General features: G+C 34.5%; 4 protein-coding genes across 24 annotated transcripts; 2 read left to right on the forward strand and 2 right to left on the reverse strand.

Annotated features, from left to right (window-relative positions):
• The first annotated feature begins 444 nt into the window (after positions 1-444).
• On the forward strand, positions 445-4122 carry LOC103484394 (coatomer subunit zeta-1-like). Its single transcript, XM_008441449.3, has 6 exons — positions 445-605; positions 1720-1879; positions 2122-2269; positions 2397-2474; positions 3570-3654; positions 3761-4122. The coding sequence occupies exons 1-6, from the start codon at positions 603-605 to the stop codon at positions 3818-3820; spliced, it is 534 nt and encodes a 177-aa protein (XP_008439671.1). The 5' UTR covers positions 445-602; the 3' UTR covers positions 3821-4122.
• A 753-nt stretch (positions 4123-4875) lies between these two features.
• On the reverse strand, positions 4876-11589 carry LOC103484395 (uncharacterized). 2 transcript variants are annotated; one of them, XM_008441451.3, is made up of 10 exons: positions 11107-11589; positions 10437-10480; positions 10133-10250; positions 9934-10057; positions 8648-9291; positions 7740-8010; positions 7082-7334; positions 6810-6971; positions 5587-6036; positions 4876-5425 (listed from the first exon to the last, which is right to left on the reverse strand). In XM_008441451.3, the coding sequence occupies exons 1-10, from the start codon at positions 11291-11293 to the stop codon at positions 5138-5140; spliced, it is 2541 nt and encodes an 846-aa protein (XP_008439673.1). In that variant the 5' UTR covers positions 11294-11589; the 3' UTR covers positions 4876-5137. The 2 variants fall into 2 exon arrangements, with proteins under 2 accessions (XP_008439673.1, XP_008439672.1); XM_008441450.3 differs by having other exon boundaries at positions 8648-9294; positions 11107-11555.
• Positions 11590-14421: 2832 nt separating this feature from the next.
• On the reverse strand, positions 14422-26465 carry LOC103484399 (uncharacterized). Of its 20 annotated transcripts, XR_007823056.1 has the most exons (13): positions 26306-26465; positions 25110-25342; positions 24304-24467; positions 23685-23784; positions 22971-23495; positions 22076-22413; positions 21163-21307; positions 20630-20683; positions 18895-19729; positions 17062-18060; positions 15668-16864; positions 15399-15581; positions 14422-15330 (listed from the first exon to the last, which is right to left on the reverse strand). XR_007823056.1 is itself a non-coding variant. In XM_051088554.1 (10 exons), the coding sequence occupies exons 2-8, from the start codon at positions 25276-25278 to the stop codon at positions 20631-20633; spliced, it is 1494 nt and encodes a 497-aa protein (XP_050944511.1). In that variant the 5' UTR covers positions 25279-25342; positions 26306-26465; the 3' UTR covers positions 14422-16864; positions 18895-18942; position 20630. The 20 variants fall into 20 exon arrangements, 4 of the variants coding, with proteins under 4 accessions (XP_050944511.1, XP_050944513.1, XP_050944512.1 ...); XR_007823060.1 differs by having other exon boundaries at positions 14422-15581; positions 15690-18060; positions 18895-18942; positions 19369-19729; XR_007823061.1 differs by having other exon boundaries at positions 14422-15581; positions 15690-18072; positions 18895-18942; positions 19369-19729.
• On the forward strand, positions 15689-17149 carry LOC103484397 (PLASMODESMATA CALLOSE-BINDING PROTEIN 3-like; the record flags this gene model as incomplete). Its single annotated transcript, XM_008441452.3, has 3 exons — positions 15689-16196; positions 16450-16492; positions 16582-17149. Coding segments are annotated over 3 exons (792 nt in total), but the record flags the coding sequence as incomplete, so codon positions are not given.
• Positions 26466-27408: the final 943 nt, after the last annotated feature.

Raw genomic sequence — 27408 nt, forward strand, 5'->3', positions numbered from 1 at the left:
TATGTGTAGTAGAAGTGTTTGAAATCTTTGAGGAAAAATGTCGTGGGAATAAGATTCGACTTTTCTGCAAATTTGTGTATAAAGTTTTCTCTATTAGATGATGATAATAGACAATACTTTTGAAATTTGAAATATTTGTCTAAAAAACGTATTTCCAATAATAATAAAAGAAAAAGAAAAAGTTAGCATTAAATTAAAATATTTAACGTGGTATTTATTTATCATTGTACGATAGGTTAATAACTTAATATAACAAAAAATACACTATTTTTTTAAATAAAAGGGTTGGAAATTAAAACTTTGAATTTTAAATGAATGGTTTAATTTTTAAAATTTTAAAGTTGTCAATAATAATAATAATAATAATAATAATAATAATAATGAAACATTTATGGTAATTTAACCTAAATTTTAATATACTTTTTCAAAACTGGGTTTTATGTAATTACAAAAGGAACCAAAAATCAAGATCCGAATTCAAGCTGAAGCGTTTGTTAAAATAGAGATCCAAAGCTGAAAGCCATTTCTCCGTCTCTTCAACTCCTTTGCACTTCACACACAAATCCTTGGTTCTTCAATCTCCTTGCTTGCTTCCTCAAATCATGGTAAGTTATCCCCTTCACATTTCCCGTATTCGATTTCTTTCACTGATTGTGGTATTTTAAGCTTCTGCTCTCCGTAGCTGCTGCTTTCCCTTGATCTAACGATCTTCATGTTGTTTGTCACCAATTCGAACCCCAGTTTTCCAATGCCTTTATATTTTTCCTTCCATAATACTTGATTTGGGTTTAGATGTTGACGCAAGTTATTCCTTTGCCTTGTGTCTCGTATCATTTACTCGGGTAGTGAATACTTTTGAGATTAAGATTATAATTGGACTAGTTAGAAGCTCAGATCAGATTTGTAATCAATCATTTTCCAGGTGAAATTCGAATACCGTCTAACTAGTTCATGCACGTACATTCATGTAGGTGCTAATATTTAGTTCTGGAGGTAGAATGATCCTATGCTCCGGATGCTGTTAGTAGGAACACTGCCAATTTTTAAATCATCTCTCTCTCAAATGACATGTTATTGTTTGTTTCTTTTGGGGTTAACCGTTCTATTTGAATTTCATATGAGAAATAGATAAAATTACATGTAGGCTTGCAAAGGTTGTTCTGCTATCAATAGGGAAATTTAATTTTTAGCTTTGACTTAGTAGGATGCGTCAGTCTAACCTGGATGTTTTAACTTCCTCAAATGACTTAGATGTTCAGTTGAGTGTCTCTGGCTGTTTGATTTTGTGAATGGGATCGAGTATTCATGTTTCAAAGTTGAGCAATTTTGTGGAAATTTATCAGTGAATAATAGCTTATTTAATTGAAAATGATTTTCTCTCTATTTAGGATTATGAGTAACTAAATGAGCTACGTTTTTATTACAAATTCATTAAATAAATTGCATTCGATAATCTGAGCCTGTTCTTTGGCTTGGGTTGAATCTTGACGAACGAGTAGAATTCTTAATTTAGAGTGTTATCTCACTGTTGCTGGGGTATCCTGGGCCACTTGTAACGAAGCCATAATTATTGCATGTTCCTCATCGTACCATCTATTGGATGTCTAGGAAACTGCTATAGAAACTGATCATGATGCTGATATGTATACCTGTTGTATCAATACAAATACTTCGGACTTTCATGTGATTCTTTACTGTTTATGTGGCTTTTGGATGTAGGAGTCTTGTCCTTCAATAAAAAATATTCTCCTGTTGGATTCCGAGGGGAAACGTGTGGCTGTCAAGTATTACTCTGATGAGTGGCCAACAAATAGTGCAAGGGAAACTTTCGAGAAAGCTGTCTTTAGCAAAACTCAAAAGAGCAATGCTCGAAATGAAGGTAGTCTGTTGTTTGTGGCTTTTTGGCCTCTCTATTTTATGGATACGTGTCATATGGTTCTTTTTCTTCCGCCATCTTAATGTTAATTTGGAACCCATTACCATTACCCTCTTGCTTCTTAGCACCAAAGGTAAGCGTTAATATAGTCAGTAAAAGACAATAAAAAGCATGCACTAAGCAGTTTTAAAAAAGTCTTAATACTTCTATATCCTGTTAACTCGTTGTCTATTGTTTATCTGCAGCGGAGATTGCAATGTTTGAAAACAATATTGTCATTTACAAGTTTGTGCAAGATCTACATTTTTTTGTCACTGGTGGGGAATATGAGAATGAGCTTATTTTGGCAACAGTTCTTCAGGGATTTTTCGACGCTGTTGGCCTTCTCCTTAGGTCTTATCTTTAAGTCCTAACAATTGTTCCTGTTTACTGGTTAATGGTTATCAACTTCCTTCTGTATCTACAGTACGTTAGTGCAAAGTTACTATCACAATTAATGTATGCTTTGCTTTTACTTCAGGGGTCACGTGGAAAAGAAGGAAGCACTTGAAAACTTGGATCTTATTCTGTTGTGTCTTGATGAAATTGTTGATGGAGGGTATGGTCTAAGCTCGTTTCATGCTTTTAGGGTTTATTGATCCTATTATTCTGTTTAGTTTTCATGAGATTTTAAGCATATTTTTCAAAAACGTATTAATCTTGATTTTATCTACAATTTAGAGATTTAAAAATGCATGAGGAATAGTGCATACTTGAAATAATTCATTATGAAGATACCTTACAAGTTGGTTATATTTGGTTGCAATGTCTTCATAATTCCTAGTTGTTTGATGTAGTAGTAGAAGTCATTGTTGTTTTATGGAACATGGAGGGATGTCTTAATACTTTGCCGAGAGGTGCTACCCCCTTCTATGGGTTAGATATTAACTAGTAAAGAATTGAAAAAAACTTCCTCCGTGAATATGATACTTACATAGCAATGAGTTCAAACAGTATTGTAACACTAAAATAAATTTATTAGTTAAGCAGCCGTGATCAATTTTTAATTTCCCCAAATTTACGGCATGTCAGTGTAACTGTTCCACCAATTCCCTTTAGTGTGTTATCTCTTGTCCTTGACTTCTTGAATAGGATGGAAATTCACAGAAGTAAAAACTACATCCATTCTTGCGATGATATGCAAAACCAAACTTCTTTTAGGGAGGAAGCTATCGTTTGTTCTAGCTCTGCTCAGATATCTTGGTATTTGCAAGTATCACTATGATTTCTAACATTTAAGCTTTCTACATGACCAAAACAATCCTCTTCTCTGCAGCGTCCAACAATTGATCCTATTTCCCTACTAATGTCTATTTCTGCCAAGTAACACGCTTGTTTGATAATCTTCTTTTCTCCTACTATTATTTTTATGCAGAAGTCAGAAACATACTTCTGATAATTCTTTTAGTATTATAGTATTCATAACTAAGGATCAGAGGTTTGGATCCGTATTTACCCTTTGTTAGAACTTCTAAAAGGCAAGTATAATTGTCAAAAGTAATAACGATAATGGCCAATTTGTATCAGAGAACTGACTTGATTCTTTCTAAAATTTGAAAGAATTACTACAATTTTCAGTTGCAAATTTTAAGTTATTCGCTAACCAGGGCACTTGTTTTACAACCTAGTTTGAAACTGCCTTATATTTATGCAGTATTGTTCTTGAGACCGATGGAAATGTCATTGCTGGGAAGGTTGCAACTCAAAGTATAGATTCTTCAGCTCCTTTGTCTGAGCAGGTATTGTTACCCTCTTTCATGTGGGTTATTCTCAAAGGAAAACTTGAACGTTGAGAATTTAAATGCTAAGATAAATGGATCATGGACTAACTCATCTTATCCACAGACAATAAGTCAAGCACTGGCCACTGCACGAGAACATCTGACGAGATCTCTTCTTACATAATACAAATGCTGATGGGAAGGAGCATGGAGAAAGTATCTTTATGGCAGTATCCTTCGATCCGGCTATAATGGTCCTATACGACACTTCATATTTCATTGGAGTTGCTTTTTTTTTTTAATTTACATGGACTATCTCTCGCCACATTGGAAGTTCCAGCTTAGTTGAACGAGGAACTTTTTCTTTTTACCATTTTTCCGATAAGTAGGGCATATTAAATTTGTTTCGTGTCAGATCAAGTTGGATGATAGTGGCATATTATCCACTCATTGATTTAAATATGAGCATGCATTACCCTTGAATCATCTCCTTCACGATATTTTCTTTCAATGTTAAATGAGTGGAATGTAAGGAATCGAAGGTCTTTTCTATATCTATTTTGCGTTGGATTTATCTTTTTGTTGCTTACAAAAAGAAAACAATACTTTTAATATTATGAAACAAGACTATTACGTGACAATGTTAATTAGACAATTGAATTATGTTTCATAAAGGTTTATATGCCATAAGGTCATTCAAATTGCATACACAGTTGCATACAAACCAGAATGTACCAAGTATCACTTTCATACGTGCTTCCACTTTAGTTATATTAATGTGTAAATTAAACCTTAAATCAATTTTAAATAAGTAAAGAAATGATAACAAAGGGAAAAAAAATTCCTTAACGAGTTTAAAATTTCACAGTAAATCTGCCATCTTCCTTTTAAGTAATTGATTTATGTTAATCGATACATCTGAAATCCTCAAAAGGTGGAAAACCACATGGCTTCATAACACAAGTAATTTATATCAACAAAATACCTGAGATGTTTATATCTTGCATTTTCATGGAAGGAGACAGAAGTACTTTCAATTCTGGCAATAGTTGGAAGACATGCTACGACAAACAACTGGATGATAAAACACAACGGAGTTGAATAATTCAATACAAAGATTAAACTGTACTTATTTCGAAGAGGGGGGGATTTCAACCATTATAAGGGTATCACCAAATAAGCCAAATAACCCCTTGTAAAAGCTATAAATTAATGTGAAACTAAGTGAAAACTGTGGGGGGAAAAAAAACAATGCTTCTTCATACCATAACTACTAAGAGAGAGAGAGAGAGAAAGGGACTGAAAAGTGTAGTTCACTAATCCAAATTAGCAGACCTCGTTAAACATAACCAGACAATGATATTGTGTAGAATACAACCTCGTGGCACAGAGCAGTGGCCAGTTGATATCTTCGGACCAATTAATAATATTTCATTAATAAATTAATGCCAGATCATAAAGGGCGCCTCTGATTGGCCACTACTATGACACACTCAGCCTATTAGTAGCTGTTTTGCCAAATCTGTTGCGACTGCTTCGGCTGTTGACCTTGAGACCCGCCCAGAGATGCGTCCCTGAGGGTTTGCTGTTGGCCATCCAGTGATATACCCGCCTGAGAATGATAGAAGTTAGGATATCCCAGAGCCCCATATTGTTGTGAAGGCTGTTGAGCTTGTCGGAATCCACTAGATTGTTGATTCTGCCCTTGAAGGCCGTAATATGCACTAGCGGGAACAGCAGACATTGTTCGGGAACCAGGCCCATGAATCCACATTGCTGGGTTATCGTTCTGTCAAAAATTAAGCCAACAGTTACTTGCACTATCTAGGCACTTTAACATGGAATAGAAAGAAAAATCCATATCCATTTCACAGCCTTCTCTCTAAGTGTTCCAGAATTGAATCCTCCTATTATTTTTATTATTTAACCCACGAGTGTCAAAAAAGTTACCTGCTGGAGGGACAGCAAATGATTACTATCTTTGTACTGTGAACTTATAGCATCTTCATAGCCAATGGATGATCCTGCAGGTGCTGTGGGAGGATTCAGCGGGAAATTTCCTCCAGGTATGCTAGTTGAACTTCCAAATCCGTAGCCAGAAGCAATAGCAGCAGACTGAGGCAAACTGCTAACAGAAATGCTATTTTTGTACTGTGGAAGTACTGCTGCCAAAGCTTGATGGTATGTACTGTTACCTGCAAATGCCTGTTGGAATCCGGATGGCATATATGTATAGCTCTGAGGCAAGAAAGGGTAGCCAATCATATTTGCAAAATGACCCAAAGGAAGTGTGGGCTGGGAATAAGGATGAACAGCAAGGTGTTGTGGAACGGCTGGTCCTGCTGCAACGTTGGACTGTGGAGTAGGCTGAGAGGTAGTAATGCTACTTGTTCTTAGAACCTAAAAAATTAACAAAATGGATGATCAGAAGCCCCTTCTGCTTTGTGTCCTTTTAGTTTGGTTAGAGACAGAGTCAGAGACAGAAAAGGACAAGATTGAACTGGCATAAATCTCTGGTAACTGTATTTTCCAAATGCAATTAACAACAAACTCATTGCACAATTTCATATAGTAGGTAAATAGTACCCACAAATTCTCCCATCTCATAGAACTCATCATATCTCAAAAAAGCTCAATAGTTCCAAGCTAAACATTATTCGAGGTTACAATAAGTTACTATTTGGTAATACTGAACCTTGTGTGATAGAGTCTCAACCCACACACCAACCACAAGTTTGGGTCCATGGGTCATTAAGCCACCATGACTGATCCTAGATGGTTCAGATATCATTCATTGTCTCATGTATGAAGCACACAATTCTGTAAGAGAGCCACGTTATCATGCACTTTCAACTTGACGTTATTTCTCTTACAGTTGCTTGAATACTAAGAATGAGCGGCTACCAAGCAAGCAAATGGATAGAAAATCAAAAGCTAAGTGGTGAAAAAATGTAATCAGCTAAGTATCACAGAATATATCATCAAATATCTTTTAACGAGAACAAAGTAATCAATTCAAGATTACATTTTTTATCACCATCTTCACAAACAGAAGCAGGGTGTATTTGTATCTTGAGGGAATCATGTAACTGATATCTGAACTCAAGGGTTGAAATAATATCATAAGCTAATATATTGAATTGAGTGAATAAATAGATTAAAAAAGAACGCACCTCCGGCATGGACATGGAGGGGCCAGTGATGGAAGAAGCAACATTGCTGTATTTCGGCACCGACTGTGTGTCAGGAAAAGGTGAATATTGAGGATCTTCCCTCACTGTCTGAGATGTGGAAGCCAACAACATATTGTTGGATAAAGTATTTGTGTATGCAAGCTGCAAAATGAAGGGGAAAATAATAATGACGGATTAGAAGCCATACTAACTAATAGACACCCGAGACAAATGAACAAAGACAGAAATAAAACTTGAAGGTTCGAAATTACCATTGCTCTTTCAAGGTTCTGCATTTCTGAACTATTCTGTATAAATGGAATTTCTGATGGTTGGTTGCTCTCATAACTAAATCCAGGAGAAGAGGATGGAAATGCATATAGATTAGCCTGAGCATTTTCAGAGCTTTCCTGCTTCACCTCTGCTTGTGTAGTAGGTGTTTCGTAATACCCACCACTAGCACTAGTTCTGTGGATAAGGTTCCCATCCGAGTTAGCACCATCATCCTCGTAATACTCAGAATTTCTGCACAAAACAAGCTAATAAGATTATTGCTAAGCTATCTATGAGACTATAATCATTTGTTTAACCAGAAAGAATATTTAAAATGTATAAATTGGTTTGGATGCTTTCCAAATATTTTGATATAATGCATAACACTAGAGGTTAAAACCAAGTAAGTAGTTTCTCTTTCTTTAACACTCAAAATAATGTTACACAATCTTTCATATGAAAATTCCACATACAGACAAGCACTCCACATGAAATACATTATAATATACAAAATTAATCATATAAAAGTTGAATTCATGAACTTCACTTTTTCTCTCCAGAAAATGGCATGTCACCATATTGATATCATGCGATTGACATGGTGTGCGTGTGTGTGTGTGTTTTGACAATAAGAAATAATAGCCTGTGTGAAGATACCTAGCCTCAGAGTGAGCAACTGAAGATACATCTGCTGGTGCAGAAGACTCCTCCACATTGCTATTTGGAAATGCCCCAGAACCAGAAAAGTTAGCATTGGTCCCAGATCCAAAACTTCCAAAGCTCAAATGAAAGCAATCTGGGGTGTGAAGCTGGAGGTGATGGGGAATTACTACAGAAGGATTATCCTCTTCAGGTGGTGAGTCCTGATCTTCCTTCTGTAAGCTTAATTGCTGAAAATTTGCAGACATTGATGAAACGCCATCTTCAGCTGGGAAAAAATAAATACAAAAAATTATACGTTGATATAAATTGTAATAAAGCTGTACCGGCTTTCATAATTCAAAAAAAAAAAAAATACAAGAACCGACAAGTATCAAGGGAAAGACTAGAATCTTTGACATCACAAATTAAACTGAAGTAATATGCTATCCAAAAGATCAGAACTTTCATTAATGAATCAATACACACAAACCTTGTAGACACAGTATTTCTCAAGTTTTAAAAGAATATGAAGAGCAGATATTATGTGATCGAAAGTCAGATTTATTTCTTCTAATAAAAAACACTTCACTCAAGTACAATAAATATTTTACGATAAGACTTTTCCAACACAAAAAAAAGATGAAATTATAAATAAATGGGAGAAAATGATATACTCAAAACCACTAAAGCCCCATCTACAGAGCCAAATATATAAGATACCTTCATGGGTTCAACCTAAAAAGGTTCAACACAAAAATGGAATTCAAAATAAAACATCGCACTGTAACATCTACCAAGATTTAATCTTAAGCCATTTGAAAGAACAAAATCAAAGAATATCAGTAAAACGTCATCATATTAACTCATAGACTTGAAAACTGACTGAAAAAAAAATACTATAAGACCAGTAGCAGAATAACAACCTTCATTGTGTTCAATAACATGCCTCTGAGGCAAATAGGAGTTCATGTCGTCATATAAGTTACTATCTGACACAGAGGCACTCCCAGAGTTATCCTCTGGAATATTGTTACCCAATATAGAAGCATGTGCAGCGTGGTTTACATCAATTGTGTCAACGGAACTACTTTCAACAACCTGAACCTTGTCTTGGTGTACATGCTGATTAGGACTATCCAACGATAAGTTAGCTGGACTTGAATGCAACTCCAAGACGGCAGGTGACTCTACGGAACTGGAGATACCAACAGGTTGAGGAGGCTCAATTGAGGGCCATTCATCATTGAGAGAAGCCTGCTGACTCATAATACCCGGTCCAGAGTGAGCTTCTGAAACTGTGGAAGCCCGAGGCGCTGAATGAAAATTCGGGAGTGTTGGTGTAGACTGGAACGGAACACTGTTATGAGAACTTGAGCCTTGAAGGGAAGTGTTTTGCGCAGAGGAACTCTTGCCCTGAGGCTTTCCCATCTTAACAATGTCAGCCATTGAAACTTGGCCCTGAGCACCCAACCATGCAGATTGGAAGCCAAAAGATGTCTGTGAGGATGAGATTGCTCCATCTCCTGCACCTAATCCTGATAATTTATTTTCTGTAGCCACGTTGTTGCTGCTGAAATAGTAATTAAGGGCATGTAAGACTAGTATATTCTTTCAAAACAAAATAGAATCCAACAAAACACAAAAGTTCCAACAAAGGTCAATAGATCTTGTATTTTTAGCATTAACAACATGCATAGATACACAGATGTTAGGTTTCACGAGCTTGGGATTATCTGATTGGAATTTATTTAGCCGGTATAATATTGAGCCATGGCTCGCCTAGGGAAACTTACCCATGAAAAGCCCACCAATATAATCCCAAGTTACAAAAGCCTAACTCATGATACTAGCGCCTCTGAAAGACGTTATAAAATGTTCAACACATGCTCCATGAAGTCCTTTTACCAGAAGTAAGAAAGAAACAAAAACTCCCTATTAAAGAAACCATGTCCACATGACAATTGATGGATACAAGTCAGCAATGTAACATTTTCAAGACCATTTAAAACAATCCAAAAGTCAGAAACTTTAATAATCAAAACACACAAGAATTCAACCTAAAAACCCACACTTATTTGAAACATGACTAGCAAAGAGTTCATCAATCCAATATTCACAAATAACGTTCAACAATAGTAATGGATTTCATAGTAGTCAATAATTAATCCTTGACAAGTACAACACTATCTTATAAATTATAACGCTTAACCTGTGAGATGGATATTGGTAGAATGAGTGATTTCCCGATTGACCAGACACAGAAGACGAACCAGCATGGTCACTAGCTCCGTTTTCTTTTTTGTACACAGGTTTACTGGGCGACAAACCAGTGTCTGAGAAAAACGAAAAAGTACGTAAACATTTTGAGAAATCATATGACATTTACAACTCTATAGCATCATACATACCACTAGAACCAAACTGAATCGAGCTACTGCGTCCAGCATAACGCTCCGTACCACTCTTACTCGTACGACTAGAAGGGATACTAGAACCACGCGATCGAGAATCAATTGGATCCTTGTTCTGAAAACACAAGAGAAAGTGAAAAATGATAAACAACAGTGAGAACATAATTCAAGATTAATTATATGTTGTGCAAGACAAGTTAGCTACTAGAGCCAGATAACTAAACCAACAAAAATGCAACATCCGGGGATGACGTAATAAAAACGTATAGAACAAACATCTGCATTCCTCTCACATACGCACCTCTTTTTTCTTTTCTCGTTTGCTCTTCACCTCGTGAAAAGGGTCTACACAACGATAGAATAAAATTAATATAATCTTCAAACCTTTAGAATCGCACAGACTGAGACAAACAGAACGCAAGGCTAAAAATGTCCAGGTAATTCATCCGAAAAGCAAGAACTTAATATCGGGCATAAATTACTCATATGGGTAATAGAAGCACGAACAGAAGTTGACAAAATTCATCAGAAACTTCAAACTTGGAACATCAAACACAATGAATAAAAGAAAAATCTTCCTTTTCCAAACAACGTAGGACAAAAAGGTGAATATTTTGCTAGGTGCCAATGGAACTACTTAGCAACCCACGTATCCTTTCTGGTCTCGTTTCACAAAAGATAACAGTGGAAATAAAACTTTAAATTTTAACATATAAACAAAAACACCGCAAGGATCGATGACAACAGTTAAACAACTAGCACGTCATTAAACAAAACACCTAAATAATCAATTACGAACTTTGATTTCAAGACCCAGGGTTCTTGCAGGCAAACCCCAGCGGTTAAAACACGAGAACGATTAACCTTCCAGACGCAAGAGAAAAGAGAGAGAGAGACAGAGAGACAGAGAGAGAACCAACGACATGGAATGAAAAAAAAAAAAAAAAAAAAAAAAAAAAGAAAAGAGAGACCTTGTGTGAGGAGACGATTAACGGCTTCATCAGGATCCATATTACATTCTCTTAGGGTAGCATAGATCTCCTGGTCGGTACAGTTATTTACAATCTCTTTTAAGCTTTGGACCATCTTCCGCCACTCTGGCGGAATCCCAGACGTTCCATTGGTGGTTTTGCCTCCTCCTCCTCCTTTTGCACCCATACTGAATTCACTACGTTTAGATACCTCTCTCCCTCGCCGGCCGGAGGTTCAGATCTGAAAAACCTTTGAAAAGGGCTGGGTTAAGACCGTTTCCCGCTAGGGTTCCGCCGTGTGAAGAAGAAGATATGTTTTTCGAAGCACTGTATACGAACTCTCTTTCTCTTTCTCTCTCTCGACTTTCGTTCTGCTTTTTGTTACGCATCGAAAACCCTTTCCCTCTCTCTAATCTCTCTCCTTTTTTTCTCTGTCTCCCCCAATTTTCCTTTTTCCTTTTTTTTTCGGGAACATAAATAATTAAATAATAACAATAATATATTTTCTACTCCATTATCAAATAATTAATATTTCTTCCATATAAGAAAAATATAATACATTAATTTTTCTTTGTAAATAAATATTAAATTCTAAACCTAAATAAATTTTCAATTTTTCAAAATTGTGAAAATTGAATGATTATATCGATTTATCACATACCATAAAAGTAATTAATTATATTCGCGCTAGAAAATAAATTGTCAAATTACGAAAACGTACAAGGATAGCTAATGGATAATTTCTACTATTTATACGATTGATTTCACATTTTCTAATTACAAAAATTACATATCAAAATATTTATATATACAGTCTAGATGTAATGCCAATTAAAACATTTTTTGTTAAGTTAAATACGAGATTCCCAGAAAATACAAATTAGAATCTTATTCTCCATATAGTTTCGAACTAATTTTTTTTTTTTCTTTTAAGAAATAGAATAGTTGGAATTAGAATCCATTAGCTTTTAATAAAAGATAATACAACGCACCCATCTAATTGGTAGCAAATTTAAACCGCTAGCTAAAAACTGTAACAGTTTATTTTTCTTTGAAAAAGAAAAACGAACTTATAATTAAAAATTAAAGAAGTTAATTAATTAATTAGATGTTTTTATTTACGGCGGTGACATCCGAAGAGTTATGCGCCGACCCGGATTTGTCTTGCGGACAATTAAAAAGAAAAAGAAATAGAAATAGAAATAGCGTATTACGGCGGCCTAGTTGGTCCATTAATATTGGGCCTGAAATTTCAACTTTGGGCCTACTAGAGTGTCATACAAGACTTGTAATTATGATTTTCTTTACGAATCATTTTATGCATCAATTTTAATTGCCAATTAGAAGAAAGAAATATGCACTTGTTTACGAATTGATGCAGTGATGGTTTTCAGAAGTAGTTGTTTTATGATTGAGTTAAATTGGTTTGTCTATAAAGGCTTAAAGTATGTTGAGAGTGATTTTAATTGTTTAAGATTACTTCTGTTATTTTCAATAATGGTTGAAAAATGATTTTAATTGTCAATGTATTCTTGAACATGGAAAAACTTGTTTCTAAATGTAAATTAAACATTGAATAGAGTTTGAGCAATTAATGGTGGATTTTAAAAAACGCATATGACTTTCACGTGAGCAATGTACGTAAAGTTGTAATTTAGAGAAAATAAACATCCAAGCAAAGAAAAGCAAATTTCATTGCTAAAGTCACAGTTTGAGAAATACCACACGGAAAATATAAAATCAGAAGCTTAAGCTAAAATGGATTTATATAGAGTTATAATAATGTACGTTATTAGAAGTTTACCTTTTATGCTTAAGATTGTGATGAATTTAATATTTCCTTATATTGCACAGTTCAAGACTAGATCTGACTAAATGAATGGTCATCAACGCTTTGACACATTTGATCCCAAACCCACTCTACCTTGATTCACAAATAACAAAATCAAACATATAAAAGATATTTACGTAATTTCAAAATTACTCTCGAACAATTACTTGAGGTTTAGGGTATGTTTGTAACGCATTATGAAGCATTTAATTTAAAAAGTAAGTTATTTTGAGCGAAATTGGATTGTGTTTCAAACCATCTTTAGCTAAGAATGTTCAAATAAAATCGAGTAACTTTCTAATAAAGAAATCATTTTTTTTCACAATCAAATAAGTCCTCAATTGATACAAAAATGTAAAAAAAAATATGTTGCAAAGCAAGTGAAGAATCACCATGTACATAGTTTACTATTTGTCCATTATATATACATGTATCCTATCGAAGTCGTGAATGGTACATTTGATGGGCCACAACTTCACAAAGAGTCCTGATCTTGTCAAATAGTGAAGGTTCATTTTGCATATAGAATATGTTTCATCAAATCACAAATAGATCATATGATACACACAACTGTTTCTATATTGCTAAATGCAATTTTATCCAACAAAAATAAATAAATGTTAAGATCATATGTATATATATATGTACACAGCTCAACAACGTGTGGTCGGATTACATATGTGAGTAATACGACTATGATTTATGACTTATGAGAGATTCCAAAATATAAAATAAAATATTCAAGTATACTTTGAATGCTTAAGGGTGAAGAATAATTGGGCTACTTTAGGAGGGTATAAACCATTGTGAAGACTCTAGGCTAAAGAATAATTGTACTCAGTTTGATATAATTTCCTTTTTGTTTTGTGTGTTCCTTTTTTCTACTGATTCTTTTGAATAAATTGAATAAGATTAGAAGTTAATATACAATATTCTTGTACGCTATACGTTGTAATGTCAAATAGTTTTAGTCAACTGACATTAAAATTAAACTAGTGATATGACATTCAAATTCTTACGAAGAGAAAACTACTTTTATTTAAAAAAGTGTTACCGTAAGAGTCCAATTAATCTTATACACACTTTGACTAATTTCACCGAACAAGTAACTAATCCTTCAATATCCAAAAGTCAAAAAACTCAAAAAAAAAAAAAAAAAAAAAAAGACTAGAATATAAGCAAGCGAACATCTTCATTGAAGTTCCTTACTAAACCAAGACCTTTTTACAACCCCGTCTAACACATGATGATTATTTAGATATGAATCTAGAAGATAACCTAACAATTTGGTTTTAATGAACAGGCTATGTTAGTTTATTATATTCTAGTTACTTCGCTAAACAGTTGGTTAGTTTTTCTAGAAGAAAATGATTAGAGTATCAATATTCTATGTTCCTTGATTCAATATTGAAAAAAGTAATAGGTTGCTTCAACATCATTATTCAACCAAAAAGGGTTTAAGGAAGGAACAACTACGCCAATCGGACACAAATTACAAACTTAGTTGAACTAATAAAAAAGTTCTGAACAGTCACAGAATAGCTACAATGTTTACATGAATAAAATACACTAAAATTAAAAGACCCCAAATATGGCAAATAGTCTGCTGAGAATTGTTTTCTTGTTATGACAACAGAGCAGGGATTTTCCGACCTCTTGGGATAGAGATCATGCTAATACCACTAAGCCGAATCATTTTGGCATTTTTGCATTTGTCTGCTGCACTACTGGTAATATAATTAGTATCTATCAGTTGAGTGGATTAGTGGGCTTGTTTGTGAAAGAAGGAATCAAATGCTTCTACAGATGATGCATTAAGAGAGAGAATGATTTGATTCCTGTTTTGATTCCTGTTTTGCTTCCTAAGTAGCAGAGCAGTGAGCTTTGGGACTTAAACAGATTCTCCGGGGGACAATATTCTTGATCACAAACTAGAAGATGCAACTTGTGCATACAAATCTATAAACCATAGCCTAAACCTACCTTTAACTTTCAGATTCAGTACCCATAAAAACAGTAAAAAGAGAAGCTCTAAAGAGGAGGGGAAATGCCACCACACGAAAACTGCAGAATCAGTACTTCTCCTTATACCTTATTCTAACACCTATCAGATTTGAGTTCATAGCAGATATATTTTGCCTTTCCTTCTCCATATACCTTTTTCCATTTTTTAAAACTCCCCTTGCTTGCACTTCCCAACTATTCAAATATACAATGCCTCCTCTCTCAAGTTTCCTCATATTCTCCTCCCCTTCTTTCTGACTCTTGATGATCCAAGAAAGCTTAGATTCTGTCGTCCAGCTACTTGTATATATTGCTTGCCGCCAAAAAGGGTAATTCTTCTTTACACAAACACATTTGACACATCTCTGATTTTCACAAATCGTTGGTCCCTATCATTGTTCAAAATCATTTGAAGATCCAGAACCAAACATTGGAAGAAATTTGTAGAGATGGGTACCTGTATTCAGCTCCATTTTGCATTACTTTCATTGTTGGTTTTCCTCAGTCTAGGTAAATCAGCATTCGTTGATTTTTTTCTGCAGAATGATATTAAGCTAATCTTCTAATAATAAATGCATCAAGTACCTGTTATTACTGCTAGTGTCTGGCTCATCTTCCTACGTTTCTTCTATTGGTTGTCCTATCAGAAAGAAAAGAAAAACCAAACATAAGATGTTAACATGTTACTCTGTATTATAAGATCATCACAACGAGAAGAGGTTACACCTTTTCACATGAAGGAACTGACCCTTGCTTTTTGTGCCTTCAGGTTCAAGTATTGCACAGAGACCGTTCTTTGAAGCAAACCAAGAAGACTATGTTCTACAAAATGAAGAGGAACAAATACCCTACTTTTCAACTTCAACATCTAGCAATCAACTGGACACAATACCCATTGTGAATCCAACCACCCCAGGTGGCACAACTCCGACCCAGACGCCAATTGTTAATCCGCCTGCACAAACAAACCCTACCGGACCAACCATAACCCCGACAACCCCAACAACCACAGGTGGTGGAAGTTGGTGCATAGCAAGCCCAAATGCTTCCCCAAACGCTTTGCAGGTAGCTCTAGATTATGCTTGTGGCTATGGAGGCGCGGATTGCTCGGCGATTCAATCGGGAGGTAGTTGCTTTGAGCCCAACACCATGAAAGACCACGCTTCTTATGCCTTTAACGACTACTACCAGAAGAATCCAGCACCTACAAGCTGCGTGTTTGGGGGAACGGCGCAACTCACCACCACCGACCCCAGTAAGAAAGATCATCACTTCAAGTTTATTTAAAATTCAGAATCATAACAAAAACATAGGCATAATCCATCTCCAATACTGAAAAGAGAAACAGAAACAATACAATAGTAGGTATTTGGTCATGATTGATGCTTCCTCTATCATTTCATTTAAAAAATAAAAATAATTTAACTATGAACATCCCAGCATCCTGATAAACTAGATATCCATTCCTCAACATGAAATATAAACAACTATTTTCTTAACGATTGCAGGCAACGGAAATTGCCACTACGCAGCATCAAGGTCAACACCAAGGTAAATTACAAAATACTTCCTTCCTATGTATGAATCCAAATCCAAATAACAAGAAAACAATTCCATCTCATATCTTCATACGAACGCAGCACAACAACACCAATCAATCCACCAACGAATCCAACTCCAATGCCGCCGGCAACACCAACCATAACAACCCCAACACCAACCGACACGATGCCTACCGATACACCGCCAACTGACACCACACCAAACGACTTCGGCGGTTACGGATCGGAACCATCAGACACAGCAAGCTCAGCAATTCCGGTGACGGGCTTCTTCTCTTTCGTCTTCTTGGGATCACTTCTTATGGCAAATTGCATGTAAGATGAAGCAGAAAACGACTCGGATCTGTTCGAGTATTACAATCTGCAGATCGAGAAGGCGTTTAGATGATATTTTTTTTCTTTTTCTTTCATTGTAACGTTTACACAAAGGATACGAGGAACTCGGGGGGAGGAAAGTAGAGTTTAATTATTTCTAAGAAAAGAGGGGGGAAATGGCAGGAAATTACGCTAGGGTTTCTGCCATAATAGCGATAGAATAAATTTCTAGCTAATATCTACCTTTAGGATTATATATCCCCTCTGTTCTTCAATTTAGTTCATGTTCATCCCTATATTAAAAAAAAAATAAAATAGAAAAAAATTACATGTTCGTTGAGTTATCTCCAATTCGGGTTCACTCCAAACTTGTCTAATTATGTAAAATTTCTTCACAAATATCCAAATTTGCTTCTCCAAGTTTGGATTCTTTCCTTTTAATTTAATATTGTTTATTTTTTTTGGGTTGGTGTTCCTCTAAGATTATTTGGAAAGTCTGAAATTCATATCGAAAAAGCGATTTGATTTTCCATTTCCAACCGTGTTATTGTCGCTCTCTCTCAATCGAAATACAAATCTTCAAACTTTCTAAGAGAACAATCCAAATTGAACGAAAAAATGAAAGATGAAACATAAGGAGGAAAAGACATAGGAGCAACTTTCTTACAAGCAGAAGATGACAATTAAAATTCAGAAATGTAACAAAACTGGAAGTTTTGGAAGCTTCGTTCCCAGACTAGGCTTATTCTTGAAGTCATTTGCACAACTTTCAAATAATACAATCATGGAGTTGGACTACCACTAAAAAGTGGAACAAACGTACAATATGAAGATTTTAGCCTTCAATCTTAAAAGCTGAGTATACTCATGTTGATGTTAACTTACTTAAAAAGTTACCTTGTTGAAGGTTAAAAAAAAAAATTTTACTTCTGATCTAATTTACTAAACTTCTGCTAATTCACTTACTACGCAAATGTCTCATTAAAGTCCTCCTTTCTAGTTAAAATGTGTAGCCTATCAATTGCATAACATTCATAATTCACTAACTGTACATATAGATACCTTTTTCTAATAACTTTTTGAACTAAAACATTTCATATAAAAGTAAAGCACAACACTTTTTAAAAGATGAGAACAACACTTTCTAAAAGATGAAAGTTTAGGTACAATATGAAGAAATTGATGGATAAAATATGATGCACTTGTCAAGTTCGTTCTCCAACTTCGGCCCTGGCCCTGCCTCTGCATTAAAACCTTCTTTGTATCTAATCAAAGCATCAAAACCTTTCTTTCCTATTCTCATTTCAATATTTGAATTATAATAAAACTTTTAAAATATCATTATTCTGTGCAGAAATCCAACGTCATTACTTGATATTCCAACTTTAAGCATATTCATTTCTGTAGACTCACTCTTCTAAAAGTATAAATTACTCATTCATATTCATTTAAGGTAATTCAGTTCAGAAAAGAAATTTCTCGCCTTCGTTACAGGAAGATTTGCTCATAAGAATGCATTATATTTTTAAACCTTAGATCTTCGAAAATCTCCTCATCACAAGGAGGAAAAGATAATGAGCAATATATCAGTTTTCCTACAACAGGCTACTGTTTACATAGACAGACATCCATTCAAAAAAGTTGAGTATATATACGTATGTATATATCCATCCTACATAGTTCAGAGGTACAAATGCAATAAAATTGCACAATCTGTCACAGGAAAGTAAGAGAATCTCGAGTCCTAAGAAGAGGAGAATATTACAAAGAGAGTCGTCCTGCTAAACTACTCATCGTATAAGTTGAACACGAGGCAGCGAAATACGGGACAATAGAACACAGAACCTCGTAGGAACATCTACTTATGTAGACCACATATAACACATGTTAAGAACGTTGATAAAAGATATAAAATAGATTTAAAACACATTTGAAATAACTTTTTAAGTGCTTAAATACATTTTTAAGGCAAAAATGTATTTAAGCACTAAGTCATTCCAAACAAGCATTTAGATTGGTCAAACCATCCAGAGAAATTCTTTTAATCATTATGAGAAAGGAAGGAATTCAGCGTACCTAACATTTTTCCATATGCAGTAATTTAGAACTGGCTCTTCAAACGACCTGCAGAGAAACCATACAGTCTTATAGCATAAAAGATAGCAATCATCATCTATCAATATGCTAAATCATGCAATCCAAAGACATCAAGAAATATCCCTTATATCAAAGGATTCCTTCAGCTGGGACAATGTTTTCCTGAAACAGTAGCAGGGATTTCGTCCTCATCAATGCAGCTTCACCAAGATCAGCTTTGTGTGTCAAGCAGGAAATAGCAGGTAATATACATTTGTCCTATAAATAAGTTAGGTTCCTTTTGAATTTAACTTACATCACTTAACATCGAAGCAATATTCATTTTTACACTTTTTTAAAGAAAATTTCACGAAACTGGAATAGTATAGCAGATAAAGTATGAATAACAAAGAATCGCATGTTCATAAATGTTAGCATCATGCAAAATATAATATACTAAGAGAAAATAGGTACCATCATCTTCAATACTGGAGGTCTCTTCTTCGTTCTTCTCCTTTTTTTTTCTTTTTTTTCTTTTTTTTTTTCTCTTTTTTCTCTCTCTCTTTTCTTTTCCATTTTTCTTTTGGTTGAACTGCCCAGGAAGTGCTGCTAGGCAAGTTGGTACCAATTTACATAGAAAGCCTTGATCAGGCTGGATCCCGCACCTCTCTCTGTTTTTCTTTCTTCCTTTCTTTTTTCTTTTCTTTTCTTTTCTTTCTTTATTTATTTTTTTCGTTTTCTTTCTTTTCAATTTTCCAAATAGGAAGTCTGGTTTGCTATCAGTAAAACCCCCCGCACCCCTCTCAACACCCATTTCCATCTATAAGGTACAACGCTGCAGAATTATTGAACATGTAGAACACAAGAGTGAGTCAACCGGGAACAATATGGTATGAAGCGAGTAAGATGAAAAGAACACGTTGAAGGAAGTCGAATTAACTTAGTCATGAGTTGTAAATAAAAAAGTAGTAGAAGTGAAATAAAGAACTGCATTAAACTTGAATATGTCCATGCTTCAACCCCAACATGAAATACAAACTAGATTAAAAATAATAATAAAAAATATAAAAGGCAACGGTTTAGTTTGCTCCAGGTAACTATTAGGTAAAGATATTAAGAATGAACATACTTCATAGCATGAAACCTCTTAACATTAATCTCAATTCTCAATCAATTGAAAAGTGACATATGAGAACATCCTAAGAGCATGACTGCCAAAAGTGTCAAAAAGAAATCCACCAGTCAATCGATTGATTGAGATTAATATACGCTCAGTGGTTTGCTCTGCCATAGTTTTCTTGTCTTTTCTTGAGTAGCAACATTCACCAATCAACCATGAACCTCTCAATCTCCATAATACACCCAAACCCCTTAACCTATCAAATTTTATTATGGAACTTCCACGTAGCTTTAAAATATTTGACAACCTTAAAGCTAATAACTATGCATGAGAATTCAAATTTGAACTTTTGACAATTTGATTGAAACCAACGGCTCTAACCATTAGGCTCGATCCTGGGATACTCTTCGAGGTTCTAAATCAATTCAACATAGCTCCAATTTTCCACTATTTGAAATATGACAAATCCTAACCTTTTACGCAGCTCACTTCAGAATTTGTTGGCTTCAGTTTTTCTACATAGCTTAAACACTAATAGAAGTCTTATTTCAAGAACTGACTCTACATCAAGTATAAACGACGTGGTAAAATTTTCAAAATTAATGACACTCTTACCTTATGTAGTATCAGATGGAAGAAAGAGAAGATCCAAGTCTGAGGTTCCAAATTCTAATTAATGAAATGGACAAAGATTTAAATCTGATAATTAAAAGAAAGCATTCTAAAACACCAGATAAAATTAGATAACACTGAGAAAAGTAGAAAAGAGAGAAAGCAATAGCCTGCAAGAATTATTTTGCACAACATTAAAATTCATATACATTCTTTCTCATATATGACTACGCACATGAACTGTACAATAAAATTAAAGAGACATTCCCTAGACCTAACTTCACCAAAAAAATTGGACAAAGCACACTTTAGTCAGCAAGAGGAAAGAAAAAAGGAAGTAAACAAGCACCTAGGTCTGACTCAACAAAGAAAGACAAACAAGTTTATTCAATAGTTAATTTGAGCTCAATGATGAGAGAGAGATAAGCATCTAAAGATTAGAAGCTAATTTTGCAGTGAAAAAGAGAGAGGACAAGGAGCCACCATACTCAAGAACAACAGAATAAGTAATATTAAGGGCTCTTATTCCTTGTTACCGAATCTCTGGGCAATAATAGGGCGCACGTCATCAACATCAACCAGGGTCTCCAAAAATGGAAGCAAAGAAATTAAAGCAGAATCCAAGGGATCATCAATCCAACTCTTAATAGGAATACCGTTGTTCACTTGTAATCGGAAAACCTGAAATGAACAAAGACATGCTTTAGAACTCAAGGACACAGTTCCTTTTTTTCTTCTTTTTTTTCTTTCTTTTTTTGTCTTCAATATCCTACTTCCACATTTGTAAACATGTGTTGCACTAAAGATCAGCTATTTCTAAAGACACCCCCGTTCTTCCAACGGTAACTTGCTTACAGTAGCTTATTTCCAAAACTAAATCAGAGTTTTTGCAAACCATGTAGCAAGAGAAAATAAAGGATATTTTTTTGCAAATTAAGTAACAATACATGCTTCTAGGAAACATGAAAGCTAATATGAAGTTATGACTTATGAATTACAAAGATGGCTACTCATCCATGCTTTTTAAGTACTCTCTTCAAATAAAGATCAACTACAAATTCCCAAAAACGATACATTATCTTTGGCTTATGCTTAGGATGAATATCATGCCACGACATGGGGTTTGTAAAAGTAAACCAACTTGAACATAGCTCAATTTGTTAAAAATCCTTGACCAAAAGATTGTTTGGAATCTTCACCCCACATGTTATTGACCTCAAAATAAATAATAAGAATCTTCAACAATAAAACAGAAATATTTGTTGTTCAACCTGCCCATCCCTCCATTCCACCATTTGAAACTCACATTAAGTTCAGCTTATAAATCCAGTTATCTACCTCATAGTATATCCACTTTATGTAATTAAAAAAAAAAGCATGACGAAATAGAAAGGAGTTGCAGAGTCCAACCACATGGCAGTTCATAAAACACTAGGCTAAGGGCTGTACCTGTGGATAATTATCTACAATGACAACTTTTGCTAAATCAATGCCTAAAACTGTCAAATCCTTGGTGTAACATCCGTCTGAAAAGATGCATGATTCACGATAAAGTCGTCGTGAGATAATACAATTATCCGGGTCCAGTTTGTTGAGAACTTGTTCTGCGTAAATACTTTGACTGGCTGTAAAGATAGCAACTTCAAACATCTCTGCAACACGGTCCAGAAATATTTGAAGATATGGCCTCCGTTTAACATATACAATGTGCTCTTTCATGTTCAAGCAGACGGTAAAGCGGAAGTCTGCATCATCCTGCGGTTCCAAAGTAGAGTGAACTAATGTTTCTGCAAATATACAAAACATTTACATTACACTCCAGATAAACGATAAAATAAAGATTTAAAGACAAACTAATCACCAAAAAAACATATTGAAAATCTAAGCAAAACTCAAACAAACTATTTAAATAGCTCCACGAGAAAGAAAACTTAAGTTCTGCATCTTACATATCAATTTAGATATGTTAAATGCTTGTTAATAATCTGATTAACAAAGTCATCCACCTATACAATATACTCATGCAATGCCTAAAATAATAGGAAGTTGAGATAGTAGTTAATTAGCTGTCAACTACTGGTAGAGTCATAAAGGATCCGTGGATTGCATGCACAATATAGGGGCGAGAAAAAGGGTAAAGAAACTCGGGGGAGATAAAGAGAACAAGTGTACCAAATTCCTGCATTGGTGATTACAATCATGAGATTTTGAAAGATTCATAGCATAATTCTCAGAACGCAGTACAGGAATAAGTTCCATAACCTAATCCTCAAGACTTGTTCCTGTTAAAGTGGTAACATTTCCTAATCCTCAAAAAGATAAATATAAAATACAAAAGTCTTACCATCCAAATCAAGTACAAGAGTCACAGCCTTTCTTTTCCGATCTTCATTGGGCAATATGCTGGGCTGAAAATTCGAAATCACTTCTGAAAGTTCTGGTAAATTTTTTATGAACAACTGGGGATCAAAACACTCTGTCTGATCTGACTCTGAGCTAACACTGAATTCAAGGCTCAAATTATTCCTTTGATCAATTACTCTGTACAAACTAGAATTACCAGAACCAATGGCTAATTCATCAGAACATTTAGCATCATCTGAATTGCTGAATTTCATGGTGTCCTCAAGGAAAGGCAGTATCATATACTGATCAGCAACATCAGACAACACACTCGACTGAGTATATTTGTAGTCATGAAAATAATTGATGTCACAAATGTCATCATTTTCACATAAAGGTAAATTTGCAACTATCATGTCAGAAATAAAAAAATCTGATATGTCGCAGGTTTGACTGTCATGTGAGCTTCTGCTATTTTTCCCTTCATCAATTTCCATTCCTGGTATATCTCTATCAAGTTTGCTCCCTGCATAACACATAAGCCAGACAGACAGATAAGACATGTGTCAAGGACAACCCTTAACAATTAAATGAAAACATGAACTTCAAGGTCACAAGCACAGCAGGATGGTTGGGAAAAACTTTCTTCAAATTTCAAACCAACAAGTAACCATGTCCTCTAATCTCAGGTTAATATTCATAAATTAGGCAGTACCTGGATCATGTTCGATAATAGGATGGCATTGGATGTCAACATTATTCAAAATAGGAGAAAAAATGGCTTCTATTTCAGAAGAGTTGGTTGAGGTGCAATCCTGTAAAATTTTCAAATGAAAAAAATGTCACAGTAATAATAATGATATGATGAAGATGATCTTTGAAATAAAAGAAAAACTAAAAATGGTGCTACATATACTAAAAATAAAACTTTGAAACTGCACCTGTTAAATGACACAACAAACAAGACAAGTAGTAAAGTCAATGTATGACACTAGGCAGGGATTCCTGGACTCCTTAAATTAAAGGAAAACTACATTTTCCCTACGCAAAATATAGGATCAAAGCGCCCTCGGATTTCACTCCAATATTATACAACTGCACTACACAAATTGTTTCACATTATTATCCACATTCCACCCCTGTATTATTAAAGAAGTGATTCAAATGATCTTATAACTTGGATATTTACTAAACTATCTTCTTGTATTGTGCAAACCCCATGCACATATTAATCTAGAAACAAACAATGCTCACATAAAGAGTGAGTTCACAATCTAGAGGAAGTAACAAAGTACGTATTTTCAGTCGATCCTTCAAAAAAGATCACTTCATACCATTCCATTCATATCTGCAGCATTTACTGAAAAAGGTTCTTCCCTCTTCAACTCAAAAGCTTCTCCGTGCCTCTTCAATTCAGAAGTTTCTTCGTCAAAGGCTTCGTGGTGATTAATGGCTTTCTGATTTATATTACTATTAAAAGATTCTGTGTTTAGAGAAGCTGCACAAGAAACAAGTATCAGTACCCCCCAAAAAAATATAGCAATGCAATTGTTGTTTGGCAATGGATGATAAGTAGTTGGATTTTCTGAGAAATTTTCTTTTTCTTCTTCGCTGAATAATATTGTTGTTCCTTCTATAAATAATAAAATTGGGAAGGGGATGAGAAAGTGAAGCAAGAGGGTAACTTAAAAGAAAAAAATATTGAACAGCTCCAAGATCTAAAATGAACTTTTACCATTCTCTTGAAAAAAAAATAGTTCTGCGTAATTCAATACAGAGGAAAGTAACATCATATTTCTTTTTTTGCATAAATCGAATCAAAATATAAGAAAAACCACAGCGGTGTTTTTCCTTCCTAAGAAGCTATAGTTCTCAATATATGTGATTCTTCATTCACAATATATGTGATTCTTCATTCAGAATTATGATGGGAGATTAAGATTATGCCGATGTATTTGTTTAAAATTCTGGTGAATTACACCGTTTCTTTTTGTAAGTTCAAACTTCCAAGTGATCACACGTTTTTTAATATAATAGACGCATTCCACAAACTATGAACGTAATCAGCAATATATTGTGAAATAATAAAATAAGATAACATATAAGTTACAAACAAAGCTAGAGGCTAGAAGTTACTCACCCTCCAGACATTTTTTAATACAGCCATCAAATTCATCCGACTCTTCAGAACCCCTCAGGCGGGTACAATCTTTTTTAGAGATGACACTAGATTTCTGACAAACACGCAGACAATGTTTTTCTCTTAAACAGCTCGGGCTTAACTTGGCCTTCATTTTTATTGATGGCATTTGTCCTGTACTTTTGATGATATGTACCACTACGTTGATCTAAGAACATCAGTGGAAAACACAACTGTAGACCACAAAAGTCGAGACCGTAAGTATCCAAAGATAAAAATCTAACATATTAACAGATGGAGCAACCATCTGAAATTTGTATGTGGAATAAAAAATCTACGTAACACTCCGAAAGGGAAATAAAATTGTAAGTACATCACAGCTCAAGACTATTTCACACTCAACCCAAAGCATCACAAACATCAAAGGGGTAGCAACAAGTAAATATTTAATTACAAAAATGTCAACAATCCAGAAACTTGCTGCAGCATGGCACGAAAGCATCGTGAGAAAGTGACAATCATGATGCTTCACAAGCAAAATCCAAAACCTTAAGGTGTTAAAAAACCCTTTTCTTGGTACAGAATTTATCCAAGAATGAAATACCAAAAAATTTAATAATCTATGAAGCAATAAAAAAAACAATTAACGTGTGAATGAAATCTATACATATAGGAAACAAGAAATTCAAATTAACTACAAGAAAATTCAGAAACAATATTAACAATTAACATTCATATCGAAGAACTAACTTACTCCCGCGTAGCGAAGTAAAACAGTAACAGCAGTAAAAAAAAAAAAAAAGAAACATGTTGAATTATTCAAAATCTTTCAAGCTCGAATAGCGAAACCCCGTACAAATTCCGGACACGGTATCGGAAAAATTGAAAACCGAAATCAAGAGCAGATAAGAATCTGGAAGTCATGACAGCAATTAAAGTCAACCAAAGCAAGTTTTGGTCGAAGAGAGTAAAGAACTGAAAAGCAATTTGAAACTAAAACTCTGTGAAGTTAAAACCCTAGAAATGTCCAGATAAGTTGAAGGAAAGGCATAACAATCATTCAACAAGAACCAAGAGAGAGAGAAACAGAGTGTTGATTGAACAGACATAATTATGAAATTGAAGTGAAGCAGAGAGAAGAGAAATCAGAGATGAAGTAAAAGAGAGGGAAAGAGAAAAGAAGAAAATCAAAATACCTGAAGAAGCAACAGAGTCCGTCTTCTTCTTCTTCTTCTTCTTCCTCCTCCGTCTCCTCCCTACTCTCTCTCTCTCTCTCTCAAAAAAGTTGTATTGAAGGAATGGTGAGAGAGAGAGAGGAAAAAACGTAGAGTTTGGGGACTTATAGACGGCTTTGATGGGGGTAATTGTAAAATGGTTGGACCGATAGAATTAAGCCACGTGGATAGTGGAACCAGCTAAGCACAGCTCGTTGACACGTGCAACTTCGCGGTAAAGGAGCTAGGAGATTGATCATTGTCTACGCTTCCTTTCGACTCCATACCATACTCTTTCTTTCATTCTTTTTTTTCTAAATATAAATTATTATTTACATCATCTCCAATTAAATTTATTATTTATGCTTCGAAATTCTCCCACGCGCTCTCTCATTGGTCGCTGTTTTCGGTTTGGAAAACCCACGGGAAGAGGATAAATATCAAAATACATTGGGGTTTTTCTTTTCTCTCTCAATCTGAGTTCCGATATCAACCATAGCATTCTTTTCGTAAACTATGTGTTGTCTACAAATTTGATAAATAGGCTTTCCCATCATAATTATTTAGCCTTTTCTTTTCTACCTTATAGTACAAAAATTAGTAAAAGATCAAAAAAAAAAAAAGTTATTATTGATTGTTGTTATCAATCAATATCACCAGTAGCATGTTATTGATTATTGATTTCGATTTGAGAAATGTAAAATTAAATTTTATTATTGATAGTTGTTGTCATATGTGAATAATGAAAATTTAGATAGATTGATGCGATTTGAAGATTCATTTGCCAAATTGACATGTAAATAACATACTAATATGTTTTTTATTTCTTAATTTTAAAGTGGCGAGAGGTATTTGAAAAAAAAAATTAATTACCTTAGCTTGACGAGAGTTTTCTAGGAAAAAAATCATAAAATTTGGGACAAATTTAATGTTTCAAAATTGAAAAATGAATTTTGTTTCAGCTCTAGATTAATTATTAATAAAGAAATAATCATCCTCCCTATTCATAAAATATAATTTTACTTTTCAAAAGTGAATTCCATTAATAAAGTGAAATACATACTTTTTTGTTTGGGTGCTACAAC

Source organism: Cucumis melo, chromosome 8, assembly GCF_025177605.1.
Source record: "Cucumis melo cultivar AY chromosome 8, USDA_Cmelo_AY_1.0, whole genome shotgun sequence".
NCBI lineage: Eukaryota > Viridiplantae > Streptophyta > Magnoliopsida > Cucurbitales > Cucurbitaceae > Cucumis > Cucumis melo.